The sequence below is a fragment of the Passer montanus genome, unplaced genomic scaffold (genome assembly GCF_014805655.1).
Source record: "Passer montanus isolate IOZ18808 unplaced genomic scaffold, ASM1480565v1 scaffold97, whole genome shotgun sequence".
NCBI classification, from domain to species: Eukaryota; Metazoa; Chordata; class Aves; order Passeriformes; family Passeridae; genus Passer; species Passer montanus.
This window is the reverse complement of record NW_024375145.1, coordinates 2,014,701-2,041,629: the sequence shown is the minus strand read 5'-3', so window position 1 is coordinate 2,041,629 and position 26,929 is coordinate 2,014,701. Positions and strand designations below refer to the sequence as shown.

Sequence of the window (26,929 nt, the reverse complement as noted above, 5' to 3'; positions counted from 1 at the left end):
TTTAGATGATTTCTCAGCTCCTTAGCTTTGTAGTGTGTTCTTGCAGCCCTGGGACTGTGGACTCAGCCTGTCCTGGTGCAGCTCCCGAGGAGGGGCTGGCCTCCAGCTCCTGCAGGGCAATCTGAGCTCCAGCTGCTGGACAAAACCACTGGCTAGGTGTACCCACTGCTGTTTCACAGAGCGATGCGTGCCTGCAGGAAGCCGTTTGGAAAGGTGCTGCTTGTAAAGGTGTAAATCCATCAATTTACAGGGCTGTGCAGCATCTGGGCTGGCTGTGTGCAGAGCCAACATTAGGGGTCTCTCTTCACCAGCGCTGGGATGCCGGGCTACCTGTGCATCCCGGGGCTGCTCTGCCAGCACCTGCACGCCGCAGGGCTCGGGGACAGAGCTGCTGGAGCTGTGTCTCTCCCTGCATTCCTGGTGAAGCACAGCCCGGTGGGGTGGCCCAGCAGGCAGAGCTGTGCCCAAACGGAGCCACAGGCCAGGGGACACCGGCGAGGTGACACCCGCAGGGCTCCCCTGGGTGCCTCCCTGCCACGCTTGTCCCGAGCAAAGCGCTGGTGGGCTCTGTAAACGCCTGCAGCAGGCTCGGTCTGGCTGCGGGGCCAGCTGAAGGCGTGTGCAGTGCCAGCCCGCAGAGCTGTCACCCCGGCGGTGCTGGCACTGCAGTGACACGGAGTGGCGGTGCTGCAGCCCAGCCCCAGATCCAAACGCTGGTGACACGCTGCTCTGAGCTCAAACACAGCAGCAAGCAGGGCAGGCACAGCTCAGCACGGCCCGGGAGCACCCAGGAGTCCTGCTCTGTGTGTGTCCAGCCTGGCACAGGCTGCAGCTCAGGGCTCTCCTGCAGAACCCACCGGCACTGCAGGGCAGCCTGCTGCACCCCCAAACACTGAAATCTGTGGTGAGTCTAACCTCAGAAACAATAATTTATTGGGAGTCACAGATAAAGGGACAAGTACTAAAGTGCAGACATTAGCAAACATTAATTTACACGGGCTGTAATCAGTTTATAAATAATGACCTGCACAGCCAGGTCAGGGCACTGGCAAAGCTACTTGGTAGCACTGGTTTCTGCAGATTACAAGGGATGGTGTTTTCAAACAGCCTGGATGCCACTCTGTTTAATGTAACATTAAAATAGTGAGATAGTCTTATGAACTGCAGCTCTACTGAGCCAAGTTCTGCCTCAATTTATATAAAATTCATTAATGCAATCAAAAGCACAATCTGTTCCTTAATCTTTTTTAAATTAAAGATTGAATTTAGAGCCTAAGGCCTAAGCTTGGTTTGATAGGAAATGCTTGTACCAGGTATTTTCAGGCTGAAGCCCAATACTGACTACATGATCTGAAGCAAGTCACCTACAGGAGAATGATCAACACCCTTGCAGGAATTTCAACCAGAACTGCTTGATAATCCTCAGATGTCCCTTCAGAAATCTGCTTTTAACTTCAGCACTTGCTGTCTTCCAGCTCCAAAAACTTTATACACTCCAAAGCAGTGTCTTCAATGGATTTTGATGAGCCAGTAAGATTTGCAGCTAAGTAAGGCATAACTCCTGATGTCACTTGATTGAAGTAACACACCTGTTTGAACAAAAGCAAATGAAACAAGAAAGCCTATGGATTGCAAGTTAGCCATTTCTTTGCAGAGCCTGGAGTACCACAGCTTTTCTGGATGTGAATAGAAGCACACGGTGCTTCTGAAACTGAAGGCAATAATTTGCAAAAAGCAGGCCTTTTTTACAGCACTCCAGTGATCTGGATGTCCTCGCTGCTCTCAGACCCTCCAGCATCTGCAGGTAAATGAACAGAGCAGTGCAGCAAGAAACACTTGTGTATAACATGTTAAATATCTGTGCTTTGTGAGCAAAGCTGTTGCCCCAAAAAAAAGGAACTGCAGCCACCAAGAGCTGCTGAAAGTTGTCAGAAATGTGTTTTCTTCAATGGAAAAGTTTTAGCCTTCCCATGGCAAAGAAGACTGGTATGGGTCCAGAGATGGGAATCAGATTGTGTGATTCCTGGCATATGAAACTTCAAGGGAGGAATTTAATTTGAACTAATTCCTTGGCCTTTGTAGGGAGTGGAAAGAGAGACACCACCAGAGACCAGTGCAATGCACATCCTCTAGAGATATATTTTAGGAGTCAGTGAATGACTCTGGAGGGACAGGGCAGCCTCCAGTGCTCAGTTCAGGGCTCATTTCTAACAGATTGGCCAAAGCTGGGCAAGCCAGACTCCATACACCCAGACTGATCTTCTTTTTTGGAGGTATTTTGCTGTTCCCCCTGCAGTCTGTCAGCTCAGGTGAGGTGACAGCCCCAGGACAGGGGGGACAGGGCAGGGGGCACAGCAGGGCTACTCACAGTGCAGGAGCTGCTGCTGCTGCTGTGGATCTGGAACCCAGCACAGAGGATTTCACTCCTGCAGAACTCCGGGCTCGGGGGCACTGCCCTGAGGGTCACGGACCTCACAGCCACGGTGTAGGGCTCCCTGCAGGGCAGGGACAAGCATCACACCCTTCCCCTTGTGGAAAACATTCACAGAAGTGACTACAGCATCTCATTTTCACAGGAGGGCAGAGGAGCTTGGGTGTTTTCAATGATCTCAGACCCTCCAGCATCTGCAGGTAAATGAACAGAGCAGTGCAGCAAGAAACACTTGTGTATAACATGTTAAATATCTGTGCTTTGTGAGCAAAGCTGTTGCCCCCAAAAAAAGGAACTGCAGCCACCAAGAGCTGCTGAAAGTTGTCAGAAATGTGTTTTCTTCAATGGAAAAGTTTTAGCCTTCCCATGGCAAAGAAGACTGGTATGGGTCCAGAGATGGGAATCAGATTGTGTGATTCCTGGCATATGAAACTTCAAGGGAGGAATTTAATTTGAACTAATTCCTTGGCCTTTGTAGGGAGTGGAAAGAGAGACACACCACCAGAGACCAGTGCAATGCACATCCTCTAGAGATATATTTTAGGAGTCAGTGAATGACTCTGGAGGGACAGGGCAGCCTCCAGTGCTCAGTTCAGGGCTCATTTCTAACAGATTGGCCAAAGCTGGGCAAGCCAGACTCCATACACCCAGACTGATCTTCTTTTTTGGAGGTATTTTGCTGTTCCCCCTGCAGTCTGTCAGCTCAGGTGAGGTGACAGCCCCAGGACAGGGGGGACAGGGCAGGGGGCACAGCAGGGCTACTCACAGTGCAGGAGCTGCTGCTGCTGCTGTGGATCTGGAACCCAGCACAGAGGATTTCACTCCTGCAGAACTCCGGGCTCGGGGGCACTGCCCTGAGGGTCACGGACCTCACAGCCACGGTGTAGGGCTCCCTGCAGGGCAGGGACAAGCATCACACCCTTCCCCTTGTGGAAAACATTCACAGAAGTGACTACAGCATCTCATTTTCACAGGAGGGCAGAGGACCTCCGCTGCTTTCAATAACCCTGGTTCAAAGCTGGGGATCTGCTGAGCCTCAGTGAGGCTTCAGCACAGACCCCAGTCCAGGAGACCTCTGTGGCAGCCAGAGGACAATTCCCCACCTTTTCTTTTTAATTTACTCTGCTCTCCCACAGTTACTGCATCAGGGAATAACCCTTACCCAGAGGCTTCACAGTGTGGCCACAGTAAAGGTATCCAAACTCATTCAATCCCCCCATGGAGGGGGAAAGCAAGCACAGTAAAGAATACTGCCTTTTAGTGCTAACTTGAAGAATTACTGAATGTGGAAAAAGAAACAGAATACAGAAGGGTGAGAGACACCAAAAGTTCCATTTACCCGTGTTTCACTATGCAAGAACAAAAGGAGATCTAATAAAAAATAATAAACTTTAAAAAGTAGGGTATGTTAAACTGAGCAAGGGACTTGACAGAATGTACCAATACAATAAATGTGTGAGATTTCAAGAACTTCCTTGACTGAATAAAAACTCTGTAATTACAGGGAATGTGAGTACACAGTCAATTCAAACAAACAGAAACCAAACTTGCAGCCAGATGCTTCAGCCCACTGACAGGCTCTCCTGGACATGATTTCTTTCCCCATTTGCCCATTTGAAATTCTGGCCTCCTGGCAGACCACTCCCAGAGAGTCACTATCAAAGAATCAGTACTGCACTATGCTAAAAATTGGTGATGATCTGGATTCATTTCATTGCACCTTCACATTGCAAAGCAAATCTGGTTGTACAAACTCAGAATCTCACACCTTAGAAAGTAAAATGCCATCTTTGTCACCCGGTGGCAGATCAAGGTGACAGTGGCCCCAAAGTGCCCAGAGTGAAAATCAGAGCCATACTCACTGTGGCCTGCTGGGCTGCCTTTGGGACACCAGAATCACAAAGTCTCTGGGCTGGTGGCCTGTTGTGGGGGCAGAGGTAACGTGGTAGATCTTCTCCTCCTCACTCACAGCCTGCAGCACCTCACACGTCCTGTGAAAACATTCAGCGCACAGCTCAGGCCCTGGTGTGGGCAACAGCAGCTCCTCCAACAAATTCCTTGCAAATGGGCTCCATCCTGCCCCTGAACATTTCATTTCCATGTTCCAGCAGCAAGGCAGAGAGAGTGAAACATTTAGGTTTTCTGCAACATCTCATCAGCAGTATTTCTTTAGGTTCTGTTTGTTACAAGCTGTAAATTCAGTGGAGTTTGTAGATTTTTAAATATCCCTAAGGTTCCACTTCCACCCTCTGGTAAAAATCCTTCAGGATGGAACAACTAACTGAAAATGCTTCACCAAATCAAACTAGTATAATTTCAATTCAACTGTGTCTAATCACTATTCTACACCATAAAAGGTAAATAAAAAACCTCAAACACCTTAGAGCCATTCCAAAATCTGTTTCAAATCATACAGACTTTCAAGCATGTTATTTTTCTGAAAATATGCATTTTGAAGGACCCAATTTTTCTTTATTTCTTACTTTGACTGTACAGTGAAACTGAGCATCAGTGTCCCTAACAGACAAACATGAAGGAATACAGCTTTTCCTCAATTTTTAAAGCTAGCACACACAATATATCAACCTCAGTTCTTACTTTAAACTTTTTCGGTTTTTACTCCTTTTGGGTTTTTGTCACTTTTAACATACACCTGCCTAGGACTGGAACTGTGCTCATTTAAGAAAAAGATTACCTCTGTCCTATCCCTCTCTTTGGACAGAGCACTCTGTATTTTGCAACCAGACTAAGCACAAGCCAAATTTTACTGCTACACTACAAAAAAACCAAAAACTCACACTTTGACTAATGAACATTTGATGCCAAACTCTTACAACACTTTGTTCCTAACAGGACAGGGTCTCACAGGAAGTGTCTGTCCCAGCGCTGGCGGAGGCTGAAGTCGGACAGGAGGGAGAAGGCCACGTGGGATGGCACCTTCACCTGCATCTCCACCTTGAATGACAGCACAGCACCCTCCTCGTGGGTCCAGATTTTCACCTGGGAGGAAAAAAAAATCCCAGCATGTATTATAAACAAAGAATGATTACTGTAAGCATTTACATGCATAAATGTTACATATTTAGGACTTTAAGCAGGTTTTCTCAGGAGTTCCTGGGAAATGCCACACGACTTTGTCCAGGCAAATCAGCCACACCTTGGCTTAGCCCTCTTGCCCCTAGAGCAACCCAGCACTTCCCATTCCAAAATATCCTTCTTTTTCTCCCTTGCTGTCTTCTGTGAAGAAGAGCACTCAGAACTAATGATACTCTGAATAACTACTCAAAATCACAGTTTTGCATCTCTTGTCCCACACCTGTACTATCTTGCCTTGATTATTTTGGGTCTGTTTATATTCATAGACCTAAACCCCAGAGAATTCAAAAGGAATAACCTGTACATAACAATGCACACACAAGAAGGGCTTGTCTCCTCCCACAAACCCCATGAAATGGAAGCTTGCAAATGGGCTCCATCCTGCCCCTGAACATTTCATTTCCATGTTCCAGCAGCAAGGCAGAGAGAGTGAAACATTTAGGTTTTCTGCAACACCTCATCAGCAGTATTTCTTTAGGTTCTGTTTGTTACAAGCTGTAAATTCAGTGGAGTTTGTAGATTTTTAAATATCCCTAAGGTTCCACTTCCACCCTCTGGTAAAAATCCTTCAGGATGGAACAACTAACTGAAAATGCTTCACCAAATCAAACTAGTATAATTTCAATTCAACTGTGTCTAATCACTATTCTACACCATAAAAGGTAAATAAAAAACCTCAAACACCTTAGAGCCATTCCAAAATCTGTTTCAAATCATACAGACTTTCAAGCATGTTATTTTTCTGAAAATATGCATTTTGAAGGACCCAATTTTTCTTTATTTCTTACTTTGACTGTACAGTGAAACTGAGCATCAGTGTCCCTAACAGACAAACATGAAGGAATACAGCTTTTCCTCAATTTTTAAAGCTAGCACACACAATATATCAACCTCAGTTCTTACTTTAAACTTTTTCGGTTTTTACTCCTTTTGGGTTTTTGTCACTTTTAACATACACCTGCCTAGGACTGGAACTGTGCTCATTTAAGAAAAAGATTACCTCTGTCCTATCCCTCTCTTTGGACAGAGCACTCTGTATTTTGCAACCAGACTAAGCACAAGCCAAATTTTACTGCTACACTACAAAAAAACCAAAAACTCACACTTTGACTAATGAACATTTGATGCCAAACTCTTACAACACTTTGTTCCTAACAGGACAGGGTCTCACAGGAAGTGTCTGTCCCAGCGCTGGCGGAGGCTGAAGTCGGACAGGAGGGAGAAGGCCACGTGGGATGGCACCTTCACCTGCATCTCCACCTTGAATGACAGCACAGCACCCTCCTCGTGGGTCCAGATTTTCACCTGGGAGGAAAAAAAAACCCCAGCATGTATTATAAACAAAGAATGAGTAAGCATTTAGTTGCATAAATGTTACATATTTAGGACTTTAAGCAGGTTTTCTCAGGAATTCCTGGGAAATGCCACACGACTTTGTCCAGGCAAATCAGCCACACCTTGGCTTAGCCCTCTTGCCCCTAGAGCAACCCAGCACTTCCCATTCCAAAATATCCTTCTTTTTCTCCCTTGCTGTCTTCTGTGAAGAAGAGCACTCAGAACTAATGATATTCTGAATAACTACTCAAAATCACAGTTTTGCATCTCTTGTCCCACACCTGTACTATCTTGCCTTGATTATTTTGGGTCTGTTTATATTCATAGACCTAAACCCCAGAGAATTCAAAAGGAATAACCTGTACATAACAATGCACACACAAGAAGGGCTTGTCACCTCCCACAAACCCCATGAAATGGAAGAGGATGGGTACAACAGAATGTTTAGAATTAGAGGATTTTATTCCCAAATTCATGTGCTTTTTTGCTTCTCAAACACTGAGAGGTTTAACAGATTTGCATTTTCAAGTGATGCACAATTCATAAGGTTCATCATCACTGTTGAGGTTTTGTTGTTTTGGTTTTTTTTTTCCTACATCAAAAATGAGCAATCTTCCATTTTTTCTGCATTTCTGCAACAACACAGATTTTGTATTTCTCTGGATTTTCCTATCTTGGAAGAGAAACCAAGCCCCAGCATAATCCAGCAAGTGCCTTGCTGAAGTAAAGTTTGCTGTAAAATTAAATGCTTAAGAGCTTTAAAAACCACCTACAGGAGGTCTGCATCAACATTCCTCTAAGGCACAGAACAAAAATCATGTTGTTCTAGGCGTCTTCTGGACCTGAGAAATCACAAAACAAAGCAGGAGGTGCAGCTGTTAAAACATCTCTCTGCTAAGTGAACATTGGCAGGGCTGGATTGTCTCTGCAGCCTTACAAGTCTTGTGGTTTCGTGTCAAAGACATCAGAGTGCCATGTCTTACCTTCAAAAACTGTCACTCGGCCTGGGGTCATTCCAGTTGCAGGGAAAAGGGAACAAATCCTCTGCACTTTAGGGTCATTCCCCCTTGTGCAGTCCCTCTCCAGACTTCTTGTAAGCCCCCTTTAGGTACGGGGAGGTGTTCAAGGTGTCCTCAAAGCCTTCTCTTCCCCAGGAAGAACAACCCCAGTTGTTATCTCTGCCTGTCTCCAGGATCTGATTCAAGCTTGCTTTTCCCAGCACCAGTGTTGTCTGCTGTTTATTTGGCACAGCAGTGTTTACTGAAATATTTGACCACTGGAACAACCTACACACAGCACTGGCAGCTTTGCCATCACTGGAATTCCTTATGATTTGCATCTGCTCTTACTTAAGTATCCTATTGTCTACAGGCAAGAGTCATTAAGCAATGTTTCATAGCCTGCAATGCACAGGAGGTCAGACTAAAATACTGCAAAAGTCATTTATTGTCCCAAAACACCTCTGGATCTACACAATCTTGAAGTAAACTGCCAGTCACCAGCCACATTTCAGAAACCCAGCCTTGGCAGATGCCAGGTGTCTCTCCATTTTCTGGAAAACATGCACTGCAACAGGGTTAACACCAGGTTTTCCCTTGACTTCTGCTTCTCCTAGCAGCATCTTCCCCTGCTAGAACTGGGTTACACAAGTTTTGGGTTTACAACACCACTTCACAAACAGGGAGGTGCTTTTCTTTCAGATTTCTGTAATTTCTTTTCTGCACTTACATTATCCAGAGTCTTGGTTATGTCCCACCCTGGTTTTCCTGCCAGGTGTGTCAGTGCAGCTATGTTGCTGTAACTCAAATATGCCTGAAACACAAGACACGTGTCTGAAAATGGAGGGGTAAAGGTACATTTCACTGAACATTGCAGAAATGAGGTGTTCTTTTTTTCCCATCATTATGCTTCAACTGCAAACAAATGTTTATTTTCCTCCTAAGTGAAAACACACTTCAGTAGTTTCTGAATTAAAACACTTCCAGTGGCTTCCTGATGCACTCACATGGCTGTTGGCAAAACAGTCTTAATTAAAGGACAACAAAACCCTATTTTCAGCTTCTCCAGTTATAAAGCTGTGAAGAACAACTTTGACCACCAGGGAGACAATACAGATAACCTCTCAGACCACTGAATTAATGGTTTTGTCCATCTTCCTCTTAAGTAATTAGAATCTACTTGAAAATTAACCTCTTCTTTGCTACCAAGCTGGGTCCATCTCGGCAATTGTTTTTCACAGCAGGCTCACAAGCAAAGAAAATGCAAATACATCCATTCTTTATGCTTGGCTACAGTGGATGGAGTTCTCATTTAACCACTCTATAAAAAGAATACAGCCTTAGAGTCTTTATTGACAGGGTTTGTTTTCACAGGAAATAAATCTTAGGCAAGCCTTTTTTATCATTGTGTGCATTTCATTCATTGCTCTGAAAAAAAAAAAAAAAGCTGCTTTAGCCACAAAAACTGGACACTGAAACAACATTTAGCTTATCTATAAATCCACCTAAGTTCAGGTTCAACACCATTCACTGCAGGACACAAGCACTGTCCATGGCCCAGCATGTCCAAACCAGAGACACTTGGTGCAGGGAATATGGGAATGAACATGATTTCACCTCTCTTTCCACAGATTTATGCTATTCCAGTGTTCATCTCTCTGCTGCTATCTCTCCCCCAACTTGTAGCACTTACTAAACTATTTCCTCACTGCAATTTTTCAGATATTCTGTGGCTAGAAAAAGACAAAAACCAAAACCCCAAAATACTTCCTCCACAGGAAAATTCAGCTTTTATAACAGCTGGGGACACTGAGGGATAAATCTGCAGGAAGGGACCACTTGTATGCATCTATTTTAAAGACAATTTTTATCCTTTCTATGGAACTTACTCTTCTAACATCAGTAGTGAATCATCTACTCTCTTTTTTAAAGAGAAATTTCACTGTGTTACACATCCATCCATTCCTCACGACTACCACAACACTTCAGAGGGTCCACCTGTACTGCCACAGCCTGACCAGCTGCTTCACACACCCCAAAAGGTGCACAAAACCAGCTTTTTATGCACCTACAGATTACCTGGTTGCTTGTCTCCCAGGCATCAGAGGGCTTGTCTCCTTTAGCAGATAGCATGCATTTTCTAAAACATAATTAAAGAGACACAGTAGCATCAACTGGTTCTTCACACATCTGTGTATGCTAGGAAAGATCACTTTCTATAGGTTTAAGTGTCTTCTAAATACAGGTACTTTATCAATTTTTGGTTTGCAATAACTGCTTTTTCATTCCAAGAAAGACAGTGAAACACAATAACCTCCAGAGCAAAGTAATGTTGAGACAAGTAGCCTCTAACAATTTCAGTGCCACTGAAACAAAATTATTTATAAATGTAAGCCATATAACAGCCATATATATGTTAGGGATAGTTCAATTACTGTATTTAGAGGACTATGAAATTAAGTTTTCAAAATCAAGAGCTGCTTGTTCCCCAGCTATACCTGGTGAGTCGAATCCTCCTCCTGGCAATAGCTCCATGGTACCTCCTCACACCATCCTGCATGAAAAGTGAACCAGAGAGCAACGCTTCTCATTATTTTAGAACAAAACCGGAAAAAAGACAAGTAAAAATTCTTTATTCCAGATGGGCAAATGCCAGAGCAGTAATATAAGCAAATAAAGAATAATTGTGCAATGGCCTTTCCACAAGGTAATCCAAGTAAACGTACCTCCTCACACCATCCTGCATGAAAAGTGAACCAGAGAGCAACACTTCTCATTATTTTAGAACAAAGCCTGAGAAAAGACATCTAAAAATTATTTATTCCAGATGGGCAAATGCCAGAGCAGTAATACAAGAAAATAAGGAGTAATTGTGCAATTCCACAAGCTAACCCAAATAAAGTGGTGGTTTAGTTTTTGCCTTAGCAATATTCTCTGAAAATTGAAAAGAACCAACTTGAAAAAAACCAATGTGATAGAAGAGCTGTATCATTGTAGCATCCTCCTGGTGCTCTTTGGTCCTAAAGCAGTGGCAGCTGGGCAGTGCACCACACACATTCTGCTCTTTCTAAATGTGCCACCCACCAAATAAGCTATTAATCCAATTTATCATCATCTGGTGTTGAAAGCACAAAGGGAAATTACGTTTTTCAACATCAGTTCTTCTCTTGGGACAGCCTGCAATGGGCAGTAGTGAAACTTACTGCCTCAGTGAGTACATAAGACACCTTGACTCATTTGTCCAGTCCCCATCCTAAGAAAAATGAGGTCTCTGATGTTAAAAAATAATTTAATTTCTGCCTACACTGGCTCTCTAAAATTCTTGTAACTGGAGCAGGAAGATTAGTGACAGGTATTAACACAGCAAATAATTCAACAACAGCATTCAAACTTCTTCAAGTGCTTCATGAACCACTTTCAGGGAAACATGAACTGAGATCTCCATGTCAAAGGAACTGAAAAGCCCACCCACTTCATGGGATTTGATTCCCACAGACTTCTTTATTTGCTCTATTTCTCATCTTTGTTAAGGGTTTATAAAAATAACTATTCACCGAATACTTATAAATTTCATCTTCAGTCACTGGAAATTGCACAAGATGTAGACAAGTGGAAAAATCTCCAAACACATCAGACTCTTCTTCTCTGCCCATCAACCACAGAATCTCTAGTCATGAGGATCCTCCACTGAGCCTCTCACTTTTGGAAGACTGAAGCTAACAATAACAAACCTCTCACTCGAGGGCAAACATTTCATTTGGAGCTTTTCTCTCCTGCAAGAAGATGCACTGCAGGGCCCTGCTTGGTCCTTGCTTCCCCAGGAAGGCTGTGGTGACCACCCTGCTCCTGAGAGCTCACCTGAGTAGTGGGCTTGACCCTGGGGAAGGTGAGCAGCTCCCCTTTGTCATCCAAGGCATTAAAAATGAGGAATGCGCTGTTGATGTGCCGTGGCTGGTCCTGGATCCACTCCTCACAGTTGTAAGCCTCCACACGCACACCAACCTCCACACTGAAAGGAAAGTTTAAATAAATCACTGACCTGGCTGCCAGTGATGCAGAAGCAGCCCTGAGACATGCTGGAAAGGACTGCAGTACCTCTAGATGTGCAGGAAACCTGACTCAAATACCTTCTGTAGCTTAGCAAATCAATTACTCAGTCTGGGCAGGCACATTCTGAAATAAAATTTCAGAAAAAGGCAGTAGCTAAATAGCAGTAACACAAAAAAGCAATAAATAGAATGCAGTCTGTCAACAAATGCCAAGATGGGAAGATCCTGGCAAGAAGCTGGCATCTTCTGAAGAGCCAAATCTATGGCAGCAACTCGGCCCTTGAAAATCCCTGATTCAGAGGAATATTTATTGTCTGCATTGACAGGAATGGGATTTGGTGATAAATGATCTTTAAACTGAAAGTCAGAGAATTTTTTTTTAAACTTCCACTGATAAAAGTGAAACAAAATAAAAAAAAGGCACATATAGGCAGTTACAGATATAGTTACATGCCTCAAAGTCACACCTGAAAAATAAGTAAATCACTAATGAAAATCCTACTGATGAAAGCGGAAACACCCAGTAGGCAGGTGCTGGAGATGCCCAGGCAGACAACAGATGAGGAGCCTTACCTGTTGTGGAAAGTGTTGTTGACAATGGCATTGAAGACCAGGCGGTCACCCACAAAGGATGGCCCCCAGAACTTGAACATGTTAACAGCCTTCAGGATGGGGTGTGAACGGCACAGGCGGCTGAAACAGAAAGCCAGAGAGACAGACCAAAACACACAGTTGTGCTGAAAGCACAGCCAGCGCACTGACTACAGGAACAGGGTTTGCAGGACCTGGAAGGTCACTAAATTACACTGATCTGCTCCATGCTAGCATATTCAGCTCCAAGAGCATGTAAGTCGAGCTTCCACCATCATCATACCACTTATGTCATGCTGTTTCATTTCCAACACGTTCTAAAAACACCAATTAATTCTCACTGCTTGAGACTGCCCCCTGTGAAAGGCTGACCATGAATCCCTTACCTACAGAGGAACCACCTACCTCACAGTTTCATTAATTTCTGTAGGACTGCACGGGGAGCAGGCTCCTGAGCCGTGTAAAAATGCCAGACCTTAAAGCCTTTAAACAATTAAAGGAAACCTGAGCAGAAAGGCTGACCACCAGGGGCAGTGTCCAAGCAATGCCATGTCAATTTATTTACTCTTAATATTTGTACATTTTGCTTATTTATAGATGCTTTCTGCTAGTTTCATATGAAATGAGAATTAAAAACCCTCATATGTATACATATACAGATAGATATAGATATAGATATATAGCTATAGATAGACGTAGATATAGATATAGATATAGATATAGACAGATATAGCCTCACATGGCTACCAGATGCAGTCTGTGTAAATAGAATCTTGTTTCCAAGCTCTCTGGAGCAGGCAAAAATCAGGTTTCTTCATCAGTTCTGCATGTATTCAAAGCCCACTCACTCACTTTCTGCTGGGATGTCTGTGCATCACAGGAAGAGGGGACAATATACAACATATGACATTTATTTTTAGCAACACACTGCTCTCAGTAAGGAGCCCATGTGCATATCCAGGATATATTGTTCCATGGTGAAGTTTTCTAAATTTGAAAACACAGTTTTGTACCACTTCTAGCTTTTAACTCAACTGCACTTTGGAAACTAATGTACCAGTATTGTTAAATGCACACAATTATCTGCAGCTAATTAACTGACTGGTACATCTCTTGAACAGTCTAATACATTTGAATTACTTTGTAATTAAATTAAAATAATTTGCTCCTCTGATTTAAAATGCTAAGTGTTGATTTTATTTACAATGTTCACTCTAAAGATGCAAACACAATAATGATGAGGAGAGGAACAAACCAGATATCAGGCTTAAATATTCATTTCTTTCCTGGAAAAGTACACCCTGAATGGTTTTGTTGCAAATGTAAGGAACAAGAAAGTATCCATCAAGTTCAAGTTAATATTACTAATATTCAAATTGTTATATTGCTATCTGCAAGATTTTCAAAATTGACCAAAAAAAGGTAGTGGGGAGGCAAGAAGGAGAGTGAGCAACCTTTAAAATGAAATTAGAAATTTATTTTTCTAGGGCTATCCCTCCTCTTCAGTTCCTCCATCTGTCTGTGCCCATAAAAATTCTTACCTGGCACCTTTAAAGGTGGGGTCTAACTCTGAGTGGCCTCACAAAAAGTTCATAGTGAGAGTAGTTATTTCTCAAGCAAAAACTACAACATCTCTGCTTTCAGATGTTGATAATTTCAGGAATAATAGCTGGTGTCAGTCTCTGACACCAGCTATTATTCCTGAAATTATCAACATGAGTAATCATGTTGGACATTAATTACTTTGAAGAAAATTTGTCCAGTACTCCATTTGCTGATGTCTCCCTTCCTTTTTTTTAAAATCTAAATGTGACTCCCACAAGGTAGAATTTATCAGATGAAAAAAGGTAAATATTCTGAGTCATATTACGGCAAAAATCTGCAGCAGTCCCTTCAAGCCACTGGAACTGCACGTGGGGGTAAGGTCAGTGCACTCTGTTGTTACTAAAACAAGTTGTTTATCCAACCACTACAGAAAATCTGTTGTTATCAGTACAACCACTGGCTACAAATCAAAACCATATGAATAATGAATGGAGAAGTAATTTAATTATTAAAGATAAAAAAGGGAAAACATTTCCAACGTCCCTGCAGTGAATTAGGTCACTCGGTATGCAAGGAGAATTCAGACTGAAACTTGAGTGCTGCTCACAAAGAAGCTTTGTGCAGTGTCCAGGAACAGGAAGGGAGAAAAACAACGGTTTGACTCCAGGGAAGAGGAATTAAGTGATTATGTGCCTGGGTCACACTGACAGGCAGTGTCACAAAACATACTTTGTTCTTTTTACCTGAAGATGCCCGAGCTCTTTAAACTGCTAAAATTGTTGCAAGCCATAGGATGTGCAACTCAGAGGGTCTGAAAGGTCAAGTGACTTGCTGAGGGTTATGCATCCACTCTGTGCACACACCAACAAAACAGAGCCTGTTCATGTGGATCCTTTTTCTCTGACTTATTTTTCTTCTGGCATCACGAGGATCTGCAGACTAAGTTCTAGCAGGCTGTTCATTTTTGGATGTCACTTGATACCGGGTGAGTATCAGTTTTATCCTGATTAAACACCTCACTTTGTTTCTAAAACACTGCACCAAGCACAAGGAGAGCAGGTTTCTGTTCCTGTATCCAGTGTTAGCTTTCTGCAAAGATTCCCAGGAAGGTAACACAGCCTCTTTTGCCTTAGGCTCTGTATGTGTAACAGAATAATGTCTGAGTCTCAGTGGCATGGCATGCTGTGGGAGATGTACCACTTAGATAGTTCAAAGGCCTCCTGTAATGTGAGAAGGAAGACAAGTCACAAAGGCCTGGGTCTGTACTCTTCATAAAATAAATCCCTGTGAAACCTTTAACATTAAAAGCTCATCCACTTAGAACCACACGCAGAGACAATGCTGCAGGAAAGTACCTTGCTGAAATGCTTGCCACTGTCTGCATCCAAGCCATGATCTGGCCACCAAAAGTGTTTCCATGATGGTTTGCATGAGGAGGCAGGACAAGCTCAGTGCTCTGCACGTGGGTATGCTCAGTTGAAACTGCATCCTTCTCTTCACAAGTATCTGAAACACAGCAGCAACGCATCAATGAATGCTTTCAGAAGAAAGAACACCCAGTGAAGAGAGCAGCTTGCTTCAGACTCAGCAAAAAGAAGAAAAACAGAAAGGCACAGAAGAGCCCCGTGGTTTGCAAGGGAAGGAATAGGAGGCTGAACATTTTCTCTGTTCTCCCAGGAGCTGCTGCTGCCAGCCCTCAGTGCATGCCCACATCCCTGTGTCAGAGGCAGTTCTGTGTCCCTGTGTTAAAAATCTTGTAATTACCCAAGACAACACCTGAGTGAAATGACTGAAATGAGGACCTGAACCACCTTGTATCACCTGAGCACTTCTGATCTCACTTTCAAGTGTTTAGCCATGCATCCTCACTCTAATCCTCAATTCTTTTTGGTGGTGTTTCCCAGGAAAATATTTAGGCACGAGATTACAGCAAGTAATTTTAAAAGTGCCTATCTATGCTAGGAGCTGCTTGTCCTGAATGGTACTTTTGACTTGTACCATAATTAGCTAACTTTGTGATTATGTAAGTGTGTGGAAACATATGACTAACTTGTACTTTGGACCTACTCAAGGTGTTCCCTAAGATCCACTCGTCAAATAAACCTCACTTTCAGGGTATGATTTGTACATGTGCTGCTACCTAGCAGCCTTTACACACAATGTTCTCTCCTCTCTTCTCCCACTCTGCTTGTTCTGCCTCCTTAAGGAGGTGAATTAGTGCTACAATAATATCCTTCAAAGAAGTTTCCAGGAAAGGCAGTGGAGACAAAACCCATCGACCTCTGATTTGTCACTCAGGTTATTAAACTGTACCCTGTGAGACAGTTATTGTGAAGACAAATAGCTTGTTTTCTTGTACCAAACAAGACTCTTCAGTTCTATGAAGTCTTTCTAAATTGTTAAGGTTAGATCTTTGTTTATAACAGGTTTAATCTCCCCTCAGTAAAGCCACATAATGCTTGTTATTTATACATGGAGCTACAGCTCAGATTTTCCAAATACCAGCATATTTTCTTAACTGCTCTGAGTAATTTCTTTTGTGGGGGAACACAACAAGTTATGAGTGCAACTTTCTTTAAAAACAGAAATTACTCCCATATATAAAGAAGAACCTGTTTCTTCATTCCGTTTTTCTAACTTTTTTACCTGTTCTGACCCCCATGTAATGAAACTTCTGCTTGTTGGGAATCATCTTGGGGCATAAACATAGTCCTTACTTTCCTTTCTGGCAAAGATATGGCCATAAGCCTGAGTGAATTTCATGCTTCTGTCTACATCACAACTAGTGTCACAGAAGTTTATTGCTGTGTTTATTGCTGAGTTCTGTGTGACCTGTGAAATCTCACACACAGAACCACGTGGAGATCTGCATTTCACATCTCTTTAACAGACACCTGGCCTTCAACCCTGCCTTTTTACACCTGGGATTTCTGAGAGACAAAGAAATACCACTCTGTTAGAATAACTGCCTAAGACACCTCTGGCACCTCTACCCACAAACCTGGCAAACTTTTCTACCTGACACCATAACCCCAAGGAGATGTTTTGCCTGCTTTTTTCCTTCCTTCCAGCTGCCCATAAGTGTTCCACCTTCTGTGCTGAGTGCAGAAATCACCTTCCTTATTGCTCTCCTGCATCAGCTTCTGAAAGACCTGGATGTAGCCCAGGCGGATTCTCCTCCTCTCAATAGCCAGGCTGTGCTCCAGGTGGTCTTCTGCAGACAGAAGCTGCACTGGTTTTAACTCAACCTGTGCAAATGTGGAGGAAAAAAATTCAACAATTCTGAATTTCACAATCGTGACAAAGCGCACTTTGAACTTAAAATGGCATCAGCATTTTCTACAACTTTCTCCTATCATCTGTCCAAGATGACAAGTTTAATAATACAACTAACACAGAGTATAAAGTTCAAGAGATTCTGCATTATCCTTTCAGAATCATTCATTAAAATTCAACGACAAAGTGCTTCTAGCTTCTAAATACAAACATTCATGAGAGCACACAGTGTTTAAGACAGTTCTCATTTAAGGAAAAAAAATAAAAAGACAGGAAAATAGGAACTTAATATGAATGTTTGAGGATAGAATTTTTGAACCAGAAAATAATTCAGTTGCACTGGTCAGTGGTGTCAGTGCAAATTCCTGTATATGTAATTTCAATGACAAACTACATCCAAACCTGTACTGGCTAAAGACAATTACTACATTTGGATAATTACACCAGAGGTGACACTGAACAATCACTCATGAGATTTGTCTAGAAGGGCGAGCTCAGAAGCATTAAAATCATGCACATAGCAGTGCACCACAGACAAATTCAACATTTTGTGTCTTTCAGTGCTGCCTAATTAATTAGTGCTAAACTAATGTTTCTCAGCTTTTGAGTCTTCCCTCTAACCCTCTTGCAGATTCACTGCGTCCTTTTCAGCCTTTTTCAAGAGCTTCCTAGATTTTCCCAGATGGCCCAGATAAAAAGTTAAGATGGTGGGTATATTGAGATTCTCTCTGTACAACTTTAGAAACAGTTTTTCAGAAAAGTGGATTTGAAAAAAATATTCTTTAATGTCTCTGAGACTTCAGTTTGTGATGGAATTTGAACTGAACTCTCTCTGGGACATTCCTGTCCTAAGCCTAATCTTAGTTAATCATCACCAATTCAATCCTGAATTAATCTCCCCAGAAATTTGGGCGAAAGGTAAACAGGTTTATGTTATGAGTGTGATATCAAACACATAACAAACAATTCTCACTTGATAATATTTCAGTGCTATCAGGGTAGCAATTTAGCCATTAGCCCTTCAGAGACAAGAGCTGGGCTGCAGTTTTAGTAAAACTGCTCCAGTCTGTTTCCTCTCCAAACTGTGGCACATCCTCAGAAGAGACAGAAGTAGTGACTGGATGTATTAATTGCTCATGGGATGACTCTGCCAATCTCCAGAGGAGGTTTAGCACCAGATATGCTGTCATAACACATGCAGGGAGACAGGAAATTCAGACTCATGATGTCACATTCAAGAAAGTAGAATGTTACATGCAAAGGGAGTTTATTAAGAGAATCTGAGGAGTGTTTGGCCTTCCCTACAAGAAAATTCTGAAAAGACTGTGCCTGTCTGCACAGTGATGTGAAGGCAAGTGTTACCAAGACTGATTTCCAAACACCTCCACAGAGCCAAACACTGGGCAGAAGAAACAACCCTGGCGTCAAAACCAATCAACATAAATGGCAAAGAACAATTTAGATAGGAAGTGAGCTTAAAAACAATGTCTTCTGTCTGAACAGTGATGTCTGAACAACCTCCCCAAGAGGAGAAGTGAAGGATAAAAAAGCCCACCCTGCATCAACTTATGAAAAGGAGAGAGACTTACAAGGATCTCCTTTCCACTGCTTGCCTCAGTCAATACTGTAGCCCTCACAAAGACCTCACTTCTACAATGAATAAAAATGGAAATGGAAATGGAAATGGAAATGGAAATGGAAATAATAATAATAATAACAACAACAACAACAACCATTTCAGAGAAGCAAATTAGAAATAAACCCTCAAACTCTGTCTTATAAAGCTTGAACTTCATGCTTTTTTCCCATCACTGATCAAAATAAACAGTGTTTCTGCTGTGTTTCACAACCAGAAAAGTTGGGTTACTTCACAGAAACCCAGGCACTCCAAGCTTAGGAGAAAACAGGAAAAATACCTTTGCACCACCAACTGGTTTGGCCACATATGTTGCATATGCCACACTCACAATCTTTTCAGCATTTGTCAGAACATCCTGTACTGTCACCTTGATGCCAACCTACAAGGAAGAAGGTGGTGGAGGAAGGAGACAAAAAAGGGCATTTGCATCATTGTCATTTGATTTGAGACAACATACTGCAGTTTTTACCAGTCCCTTACACATAAAGGATAAAGGTAAAAAACCTGCTCTAATCACTCATAGATCTCTGGCCATCGCAATGTTCAGTCAACTCTGAAAGGTTTTTTAGTACCACAACTGTTATGTTTGTTTAGCATCACTTGTAGGGTAAAATTACAAAAACAGGGAAGACACTTAAATGTAGTTTTATGGATATTTCCTTGCATTTGCTCCTGTGGCATTTGGAGTCCCCATGTGAAGCAGTTTCTAAGATCTGTACATGCAAAAAAAAGTGTGCTTAGGGGTGCAAAGCACAATGAAGCTCTTGAATGTGAAACACTGGGTTTGATCCTGTGGCACAGGCCTGAGATACATCAAAATTAGTTTATTTTCTAATTTCTAGAAACTTTTGGAATACATTACGTGTGAGATGCATCACTCCCATTAATAATAATGGGAATTGGACACAGGCACAATGCAAAAAAAGAACCCCCAAAGTTCAGTTCTGATTTCAAGTGATCAGGCAAGCCATTGCATACTGACTGCAGTATGAAAATTAAGATCATTGCACACCTGAGATATGTACGTTTCTATCAGAAGTTTCAAAAATGCTTTGAACTTCACCTGTTCTGTGGATCTGGCCTAGACCAACACCACCAATGCCATCCTGCCCACTACATCTGCCACAGGCTTTAACTTTTGGGGGCCCAGGTGCTACTCTGACATGGATTATTTCACAGGAAACACACGACTGTAACACTCTGAAAGCGGTGCTAATAGGCAGTGTTTTTATTCAGATATCTGCAAATATCTGGGGCAAATAAACATGGAGCCACACTGTGCTCCTCTGCTGCTCCCACCTCTGCTCTATTTCTTCAACGTCTTTAGAAAAAAGAGTGATGATCTCTTACCTCCATGCTGGTTTTGAACGCTCTGTTCACCTTTGTTCTGATGGCAATAATTTGTCCAACCCTGTTAAGAAGAGTAAGACCTTACAGCAGGGAACATGCACCTTTCTAAGGGCTTGAATCTGCCTCTCTGTGTACTCCTAAAAGTAGTGAAGAGCATCTCATTAATCAGTCTGTGTCTTCCACACTGTGCTGAGAATTCACTGTAAAAAAAGTGAATTTCTCACTGTTTTCTATTCAACACTGTTATTCTCCAGTCAGACTGGGTCAATAAAAGTACAGCCACTTCACAACCTTAATGGCAACATTCCTTCTCTCTGCTGGTGCCTGAATGGCAGCAGGTGTGCTCCAGGTACACCCAGAAATTCTGGCTTTTGCTCCAAAGCACATCCTGCACCAAATATTTACTTTACATCTAGTACAAATTTTAGAGATTCTTAATTGCTAGATTATTATCTAGTGTGATTTCACTATATTATGTATTATTTTTACTATGTTTAATTTTATTTTTTATTATTTATTTTATTATTTATTACCTTTAAAATTCTCCATATTGTCAAAACAGATTTAAATGAGGAAATATTTTCTTTCCTTCTGGAATTCCTAAAGCACCTGCTCCAGGTGCATAGCAGGAGCAAACCTTGTTCCCAAACCCCTGAAATCCCAGCTCTAAGCAGTGCTGAGAAGGTGGAAGGAAGGCAGCTTGCCCTCAAGTTTTTCTACTGAGCAGGAAGTAAAAGGACAGAATGTGCAGGGCAAGCCAGAGCCACAGCCAAAACTGAAGGGTGTCAGGCCACTGCCTCCAGGGAATTCAAACTGAGTTACAAATGCTAAAGAGCAGCCCTGGGGCAGGAAAAGTGGAGAAAATTACAGCCAAGACTGAAGTAAAATGTAACTCAGAGCTCTTGGGTACTGACAAAAGATTAACAGCGAAGGATTTTGCACAGTTATTACCCCGGTTTATTTAAAATAATAATAGTAATAATAATAATAATAATAATAATAATAATAGTTGCTTCCTAATTTAAAAGAATGAAGTTGGGACATTTAAAGGTAAAGGCTTACTGAAATTGCTTATTCCACTGCAGAAGTAGAATGGGAAATAGGAAACAGGATACCTGCTCCTCCAGAAGACCTGACAGGAACAACAAAGTACACAGCAAGTTTCTCTTTCTTGTTCTCACCCTAGAACACAGGTGGAATCCTTTGGGGCAGGGGAAATGGTCAGGACAAAGAACCAAGACCATCTACAGGTGCACAGCCCTCATTAGGTTCTGCAGAGGATACTCAGAAGCAGTTTTTGCATTATTAATTGCAAAGAAAAGGCAGAACTGTGAAGGACATTGTCACCAGCTCCCTCCCAGAAAGGAGAGTGTTCAGAGCTGCAGGTATGCAGGGGCAGAAGTCACACAACACCACCTAAAACTGTCAGAAATTTACCAGAATGAACTGACTATCATTCACACAAAAAACACTAACAAAATATAAAGAAATGCAATTTTAAATCAGATGTAATTGAAAATCAGCACCACTAAACTGTTGTGTGTTACTAGAAAAGGAAGAGGTTAGCATGGTTTAAAGCTAAGTTTTGAACTATCTAGATGTATGACAATTTCTCTTTACATCTCAGCAGAAATAAACAAGAGGACTTAATCCCTGCAGAAGATTCAGTAACCTGGTTTAGGTAAATAAACCTTACAGTAAGCCACTTACTTAAAAAACATCTTATTAATTTACCAGAGAGAGAAGCAAGAACTCTCTAATTTATTCAAGATGTTTGTATAATGAACTAGATTTGGCAAAATTTAGGAAATTGCTCAGTGAGCTACCAAAAGGATGTTAGGGGTGACCTGGCAGAGAAAAATAATTTCTGAAATAATTTCTTTCACAATTTCAAGATTTGTACCTGAAATTCTTGTTACAAATGCAACATTGGTGTTACAAATGAAACATTGGCATTACAAGTGAGAGAAGAAGTGGCAATAATCAGAAACAAATCTGGAAGGAAAAGTATTTTCATCGCATACCAGAAGCTGTGTTCTGCTCTCAAGAAACAAGATAAAAAGTCCTCTGAAGTTACTAACTCTGAACTTTTACACCTGAAAGGGAAACTCTACCCTGACTTTGATTAGTTTTAACAAACAATTTTTTTTTCTAAGGACAAAATTAAAAACACAGAGAAAATCAAGGCAGGACAAACACTTCAATATTGTGAAGACCAAGAAATTCTCTTTTGAGTTCCAGAATTCATATGATCATGTTCTCTTCTTTGTCACTGGCTGTAGTTCTTACTTTAATGGACACTGGTCTAACAGTCTCAAGTGTGAGTGGATGCTTATTTTACACTTACCAACAGTTTTAATCTGACATCATCTGGCAGCCAGTGTTGCTTTGCTCACAGCCACAACAACTGCATGTGCACTGCTCTGTGCAACCATCCCATCTAACCACTCATTAATTCCCAGACTGCCCACTGTAAAACCACGAAGTAATGGCTTTAGGGTTCTCTAAAGGCATGGTTTAGGAATAAAGGTCCTATTTCCTCTTATGGTGTTTTTTATCGCACTGAAAACCACAGAAAATGGTAAAAGTTCAGTCCTGTGCTATTTTGTAGACTCAGTTAATTCAGTGCTCAGTGAATGTAAAACATTGATCTTTTTTCTAAAATAGCTGAAAGAAAAAGATGTTAAGAAATTAACTGAGAGAGACCTTGCAACAATAAAAACACTGATAACAGTAAGTTTTATAGGTAGTATTCCTTATTTAACAGAGATAAGCAATGGCCTGCAGCCATTCCCTAGAGCCAGAGACCACTGGGCCATCAGTTTCTCACCAGGCATCTCGACTGCCAAGCCAAGTTCACAGCAGCTTATTTCTGCCCTGTGAGGTGGACCTGCTCCCTGGGTGGGTCAGGCTATCACAGGTAGGAAAGAGCAGATTTGAGACTTAGCCCTGTGACTGAGGTGAGTTCACGGGTCTGCTATCTCCCCTTTATCATGCCTGGGTTTATCTCTGCCAAATAAGAACCTGCAAGAAGGAGAAGTTGTCAGCTGGTTGGTACCTGGCAGCCTCTTCAAACTGAATGTCATCCATGGACGCTGTCACGCAGGACACCCCAGCATGCTTCTCAGCTTCAAAAGAGACACAGGGGCACACAGTTACAAACCAAAGGGGACTCAGATGAGGGGAGAGAGGATGATGCATCTGACTGCACCACACTGATTTATTACAAAATATGGATATTGATCTAGTACTGATATCCAACTGTGACAGACAAAGACTCTCTAACTTTTTTAAGTTAGAAAGTGAAAGCTCCCAAATACACACCGTGATTTACAGGTGATTACAGAGTCCTTTTATCCATATAACCATTAAATATCCGAAATAGAAACACATAATCATAACTTTGGTACATCCCCTTCCCTGCTTCCTGTGCTCATTAGTTCAAAAGCTATGAGGCATGCATGGTTTGTTCCTTGAAATGGGTTGGGGTCCCTTTCATGGGGAGGGGGTCCCAAAATGAGGAAGTAAATGAAGTCTTCCTCGTTCTGACCTTTCTACCTTTTCAATGCAAATATGACAAATGAACCCTTGGTAGAGCTCCCATTCCTTGTCTTTAGTTGGTTTCAGAATCAATTGAAACTTATGTTTCTAAAAGCTATTTGTCAGTTTCTGTATTCTTCATTATAAACCCAGCTAACCAAACCTTGTGTTGACAAGCAATCCATTATTAGTTAACTACTAGCTCCTAACTCCATTTATTTTCATTAACTCCAATACAGTTTATCTATAACTAAAATCTCAGCTCCTCTAAAATCTCTAAATTCCTTAAAGTTTATGTCTCAATCAGAAGGCTAAATAATTACTTTATTATGCCATACTGCATACATTGAATCTGAACTGAATCTGCCTTGCACTCCCCCTTGCTCACAACTGCACAGAGCTGCACTCATCCTCATTTTCTCCAGTGACTGTCTTTTGACAGTCCCACACACACACACAACTCCTGGCCCTGATAGGCCAAAGGAACAAAACATCCTCACTTCAGATAAACAATCCCCACATTGCACTCCACTTTGGCACAAAGCACACACAGCAAGTGATAAGAATTATATTTCCTCCTTCTCCGATGCTCAGAGAATGTGAATCCCAGAAATATTCCTGGGAAGAACTGTGCCTTGCTTTCTGTGTGAGGAAAATGTGGCAACACACACAGTGGCCACTCTGCACCTGCAGGGAGTTTTTCACCTGTGGGCTGGTGCCTGACAGGCAGAAGATCCTGCTTCTTCCTCTGAGCACCACAATGCAACTCTTAGGAGAAAAGAGAGGCTAAATAAGACTGAAGTTTACACGTTTTATCGTGATTCTGTTGTAAAGGGTGTTTGTATTCATGGGTAACATCAGGAGATGAGACTGGATGACAGCAACTACCTTACTTAGTTTGAAAACCTCCACCTAAGGTCTTTTCCTAAAAATGAACGTTGTGGTAAGAGAGCCTTAACAAGCATTTTGAATGACAGAAAGACTCACAAAGTGCTACCAAGCTCACGGAAAGCTCATCATTCTCCCTCAAAACAATATGTCATGAGCATCAGCTAGGGCAATGCAGTGGGGAAGTTTTATGTCAGCTGAGGATTCTGAGATGCAGGAGAAAAAAAATACCTATTAGTAGGTAAAAACCTTAGCTTATTAGTGCAGTCACAACAGTGGAAAGCAGCTGAGTACATGTCCTTAGTGCTGCAGGAATTAAATAAAAACAAAAACAAAAAATGCAGGAGTTAAATAAAAACAAAACAAGATTTAGGGAATTCAAAACCAGAATTCACCTGCTGTGAAATATTTTTAACTAAATTTGAACTGTTACTCATCTCCCTGGGGTACATTTGGCTGTGAAAGGAACACACACTTTTTGCATTAATTATGAGAGCTAATCTGGAAAAGGTAAACATCTTATTTACTGTTAATATTTAATCACCTGATAGTTAAGTTGTATAGCAAGCTAATAAGATATTTATTTGACCATAGCACCCAGAGCTTCCAGTCAAAAGGTGAATCTGCAGTGTACTAGGACCTGTACAAACACAGGGAACCTCTGCTCCAAAGTCCTGAGTGACAGAGGCAAGAGAGGGGACCAGCAGGAAGCCTGGAAAATAGAAGAGCTCTCACTCCCAAGCAGCCCCGTGCTTTTAGCGAGCATCACAAGAGGAGCTCAGAGAAATCGGAGGTTTTGTATCAAAATCTGAAGAGGTCCCTCTGAAAATACGAGGGGAAAGCACAGTTTGTGCTCAGAAAATCACTCCTGAGGGGTTAAAGCAGTGAAGGGCTGGAATGGAATCATTCCTTCACACACCTGGAAGGGGCGTGCTGCTTTGAGGCGTGCTTCCCCCGCAGCCCGCGCTCACAGCACTCGCCAGTCACTTGTGCGAGCTGGCGAGGGGGTTTAGAAGCTTTGGAAGGCGAGGTGCAGGCAGACGTGGAGTGCTCTGCCCGCTGGATGGATCTGTGGTTGTTTCACAGAAACACAGAATCCCAGAATAGTCAGGGCTGGAAGAGTCCTCTGGAGACCACTTAGTCCAATCCCCTGCCAAGGCAGTGGCACCTTTCCTTCTTTTTGGCACACAAGTGCCAATAGTCTTAAATTAGTACTTTCCTTCCTTCTCTTACTTATCTCTTACCACCTCTTTTCTTCCCTTCTGCTGCTGCTTTTTAAAACTCTCCTCATCCTCGCGTTCCCACCACCTCCCTTGCTCTCCCGTGCCATTTGATGCCTCACCCTCGTGGTGTCTGTTCCCAACTGGACCCCAGATCTCCTGGGCTCCTCCAGACAGACGTGGAGCTCCTGGAGTGGGTCCAGGGCAGGCAACCAGAAGGACTGGGGGACTGGAGCATCCTCCTCACTAGGGAAAGCTGAGCGAGGTGGGTCTGCTCAGCCTCGGGAAGAGATGGGTGAGAGGGGCTGTGCGTACAAATCCACGTGTACAAATGTCCAAAAAGGGCGTCAGAGCATGGACCAGGCTCTGCCTGGTGGTGCCCAGCAATGCCACATGAGGCAAGGGCAGAAAATTATGCCCTGGAAGTTCCATCTGAACAGGAGGCTCTGCCAGAGCTGCAGGAGCGTTTGGACAGCACTGCCAGGGATGCAGGGGGTGGGATTGCTGGGGTGTCTGTGCAGGGGTGGGGTGGGACTGTGTGATCCTGTGCGTCCCTTCAGCTCAGGGGACTCTGATTCTATGATGAAGAACTTTTTCAAGAGCACTGAGCACATTTCCCAGACAGAGTGTGGAGCGCAGCTCGCTGGTCCCATCCCAGCAGTGTCTGTACGATCCCGCGTCCCGGGCCCTGGAATGACCCCAAGGCGGGACAGGATCACCGCTGTGGCCCCTTCCACCCTGTGACCCACCTCCAAAGCCCTCTGTCCCTTCCACGGGATGACACCTTCCCTCCAGCTCCCCAGGGTAGGGCCCGGCCCCCCCGGCCGTACCTGCGAGGCAGGCAGCGGCGTCCATCCACTGCAGCAGCGGCCCCGCGGCCAGCTCCCCGCGGGGCCCGGCGTGGGCCGGCAGCACGGCCCGGCACATGTACACAGCCATGGGGGAACGCTGCCCGCTCCGCCCGGCACCGC

General features: G+C 42.9%; 1 protein-coding gene across 1 annotated transcript; it reads right to left on the bottom strand.

Annotated features, from left to right (window-relative positions):
- Positions 1–916: 916 nt before the first annotated feature.
- ACOT12 (acyl-CoA thioesterase 12) lies at positions 917–26,929 on the bottom strand. The gene is made up of 15 exons (XM_039696308.1): positions 26,789–26,929; positions 23,369–23,438; positions 20,311–20,371; positions 19,238–19,339; positions 17,161–17,293; positions 15,401–15,551; positions 12,483–12,602; positions 11,719–11,869; positions 10,359–10,414; positions 9,940–10,000; positions 8,591–8,674; positions 6,699–6,832; positions 4,294–4,422; positions 3,198–3,324; positions 917–1,589 (listed from the first exon to the last, which is right to left on the bottom strand). Exons 1-15 carry the CDS (start codon positions 26,895–26,897, stop codon positions 1,455–1,457), a joined length of 1,623 nt encoding a protein of 540 aa, XP_039552242.1. The 5' UTR covers positions 26,898–26,929; the 3' UTR covers positions 917–1,454.

Excerpts from the sequence above, each read along its gene's own strand:
- ACOT12 (XM_039696308.1), bottom strand. The coding sequence starts at position 26,897 with ATGGCTGTGTACATGTGCCGGGCCGTGCTGCCGGCCCACGCCGGGCCC. Across the intron at positions 17,294-19,237 it reads AACCAGTTGGTGGTGCAAAG|GTTGAGTTAAAACCAGTGCA; the intron begins GTATTTTTCCTG and ends ACATTTGCACAG. Across the intron at positions 12,603-15,400 it reads GTGGCAAGCATTTCAGCAAG|CCGCCTGTGCCGTTCACACC; the intron begins GTACTTTCCTGC and ends TTTCTGTTTCAG.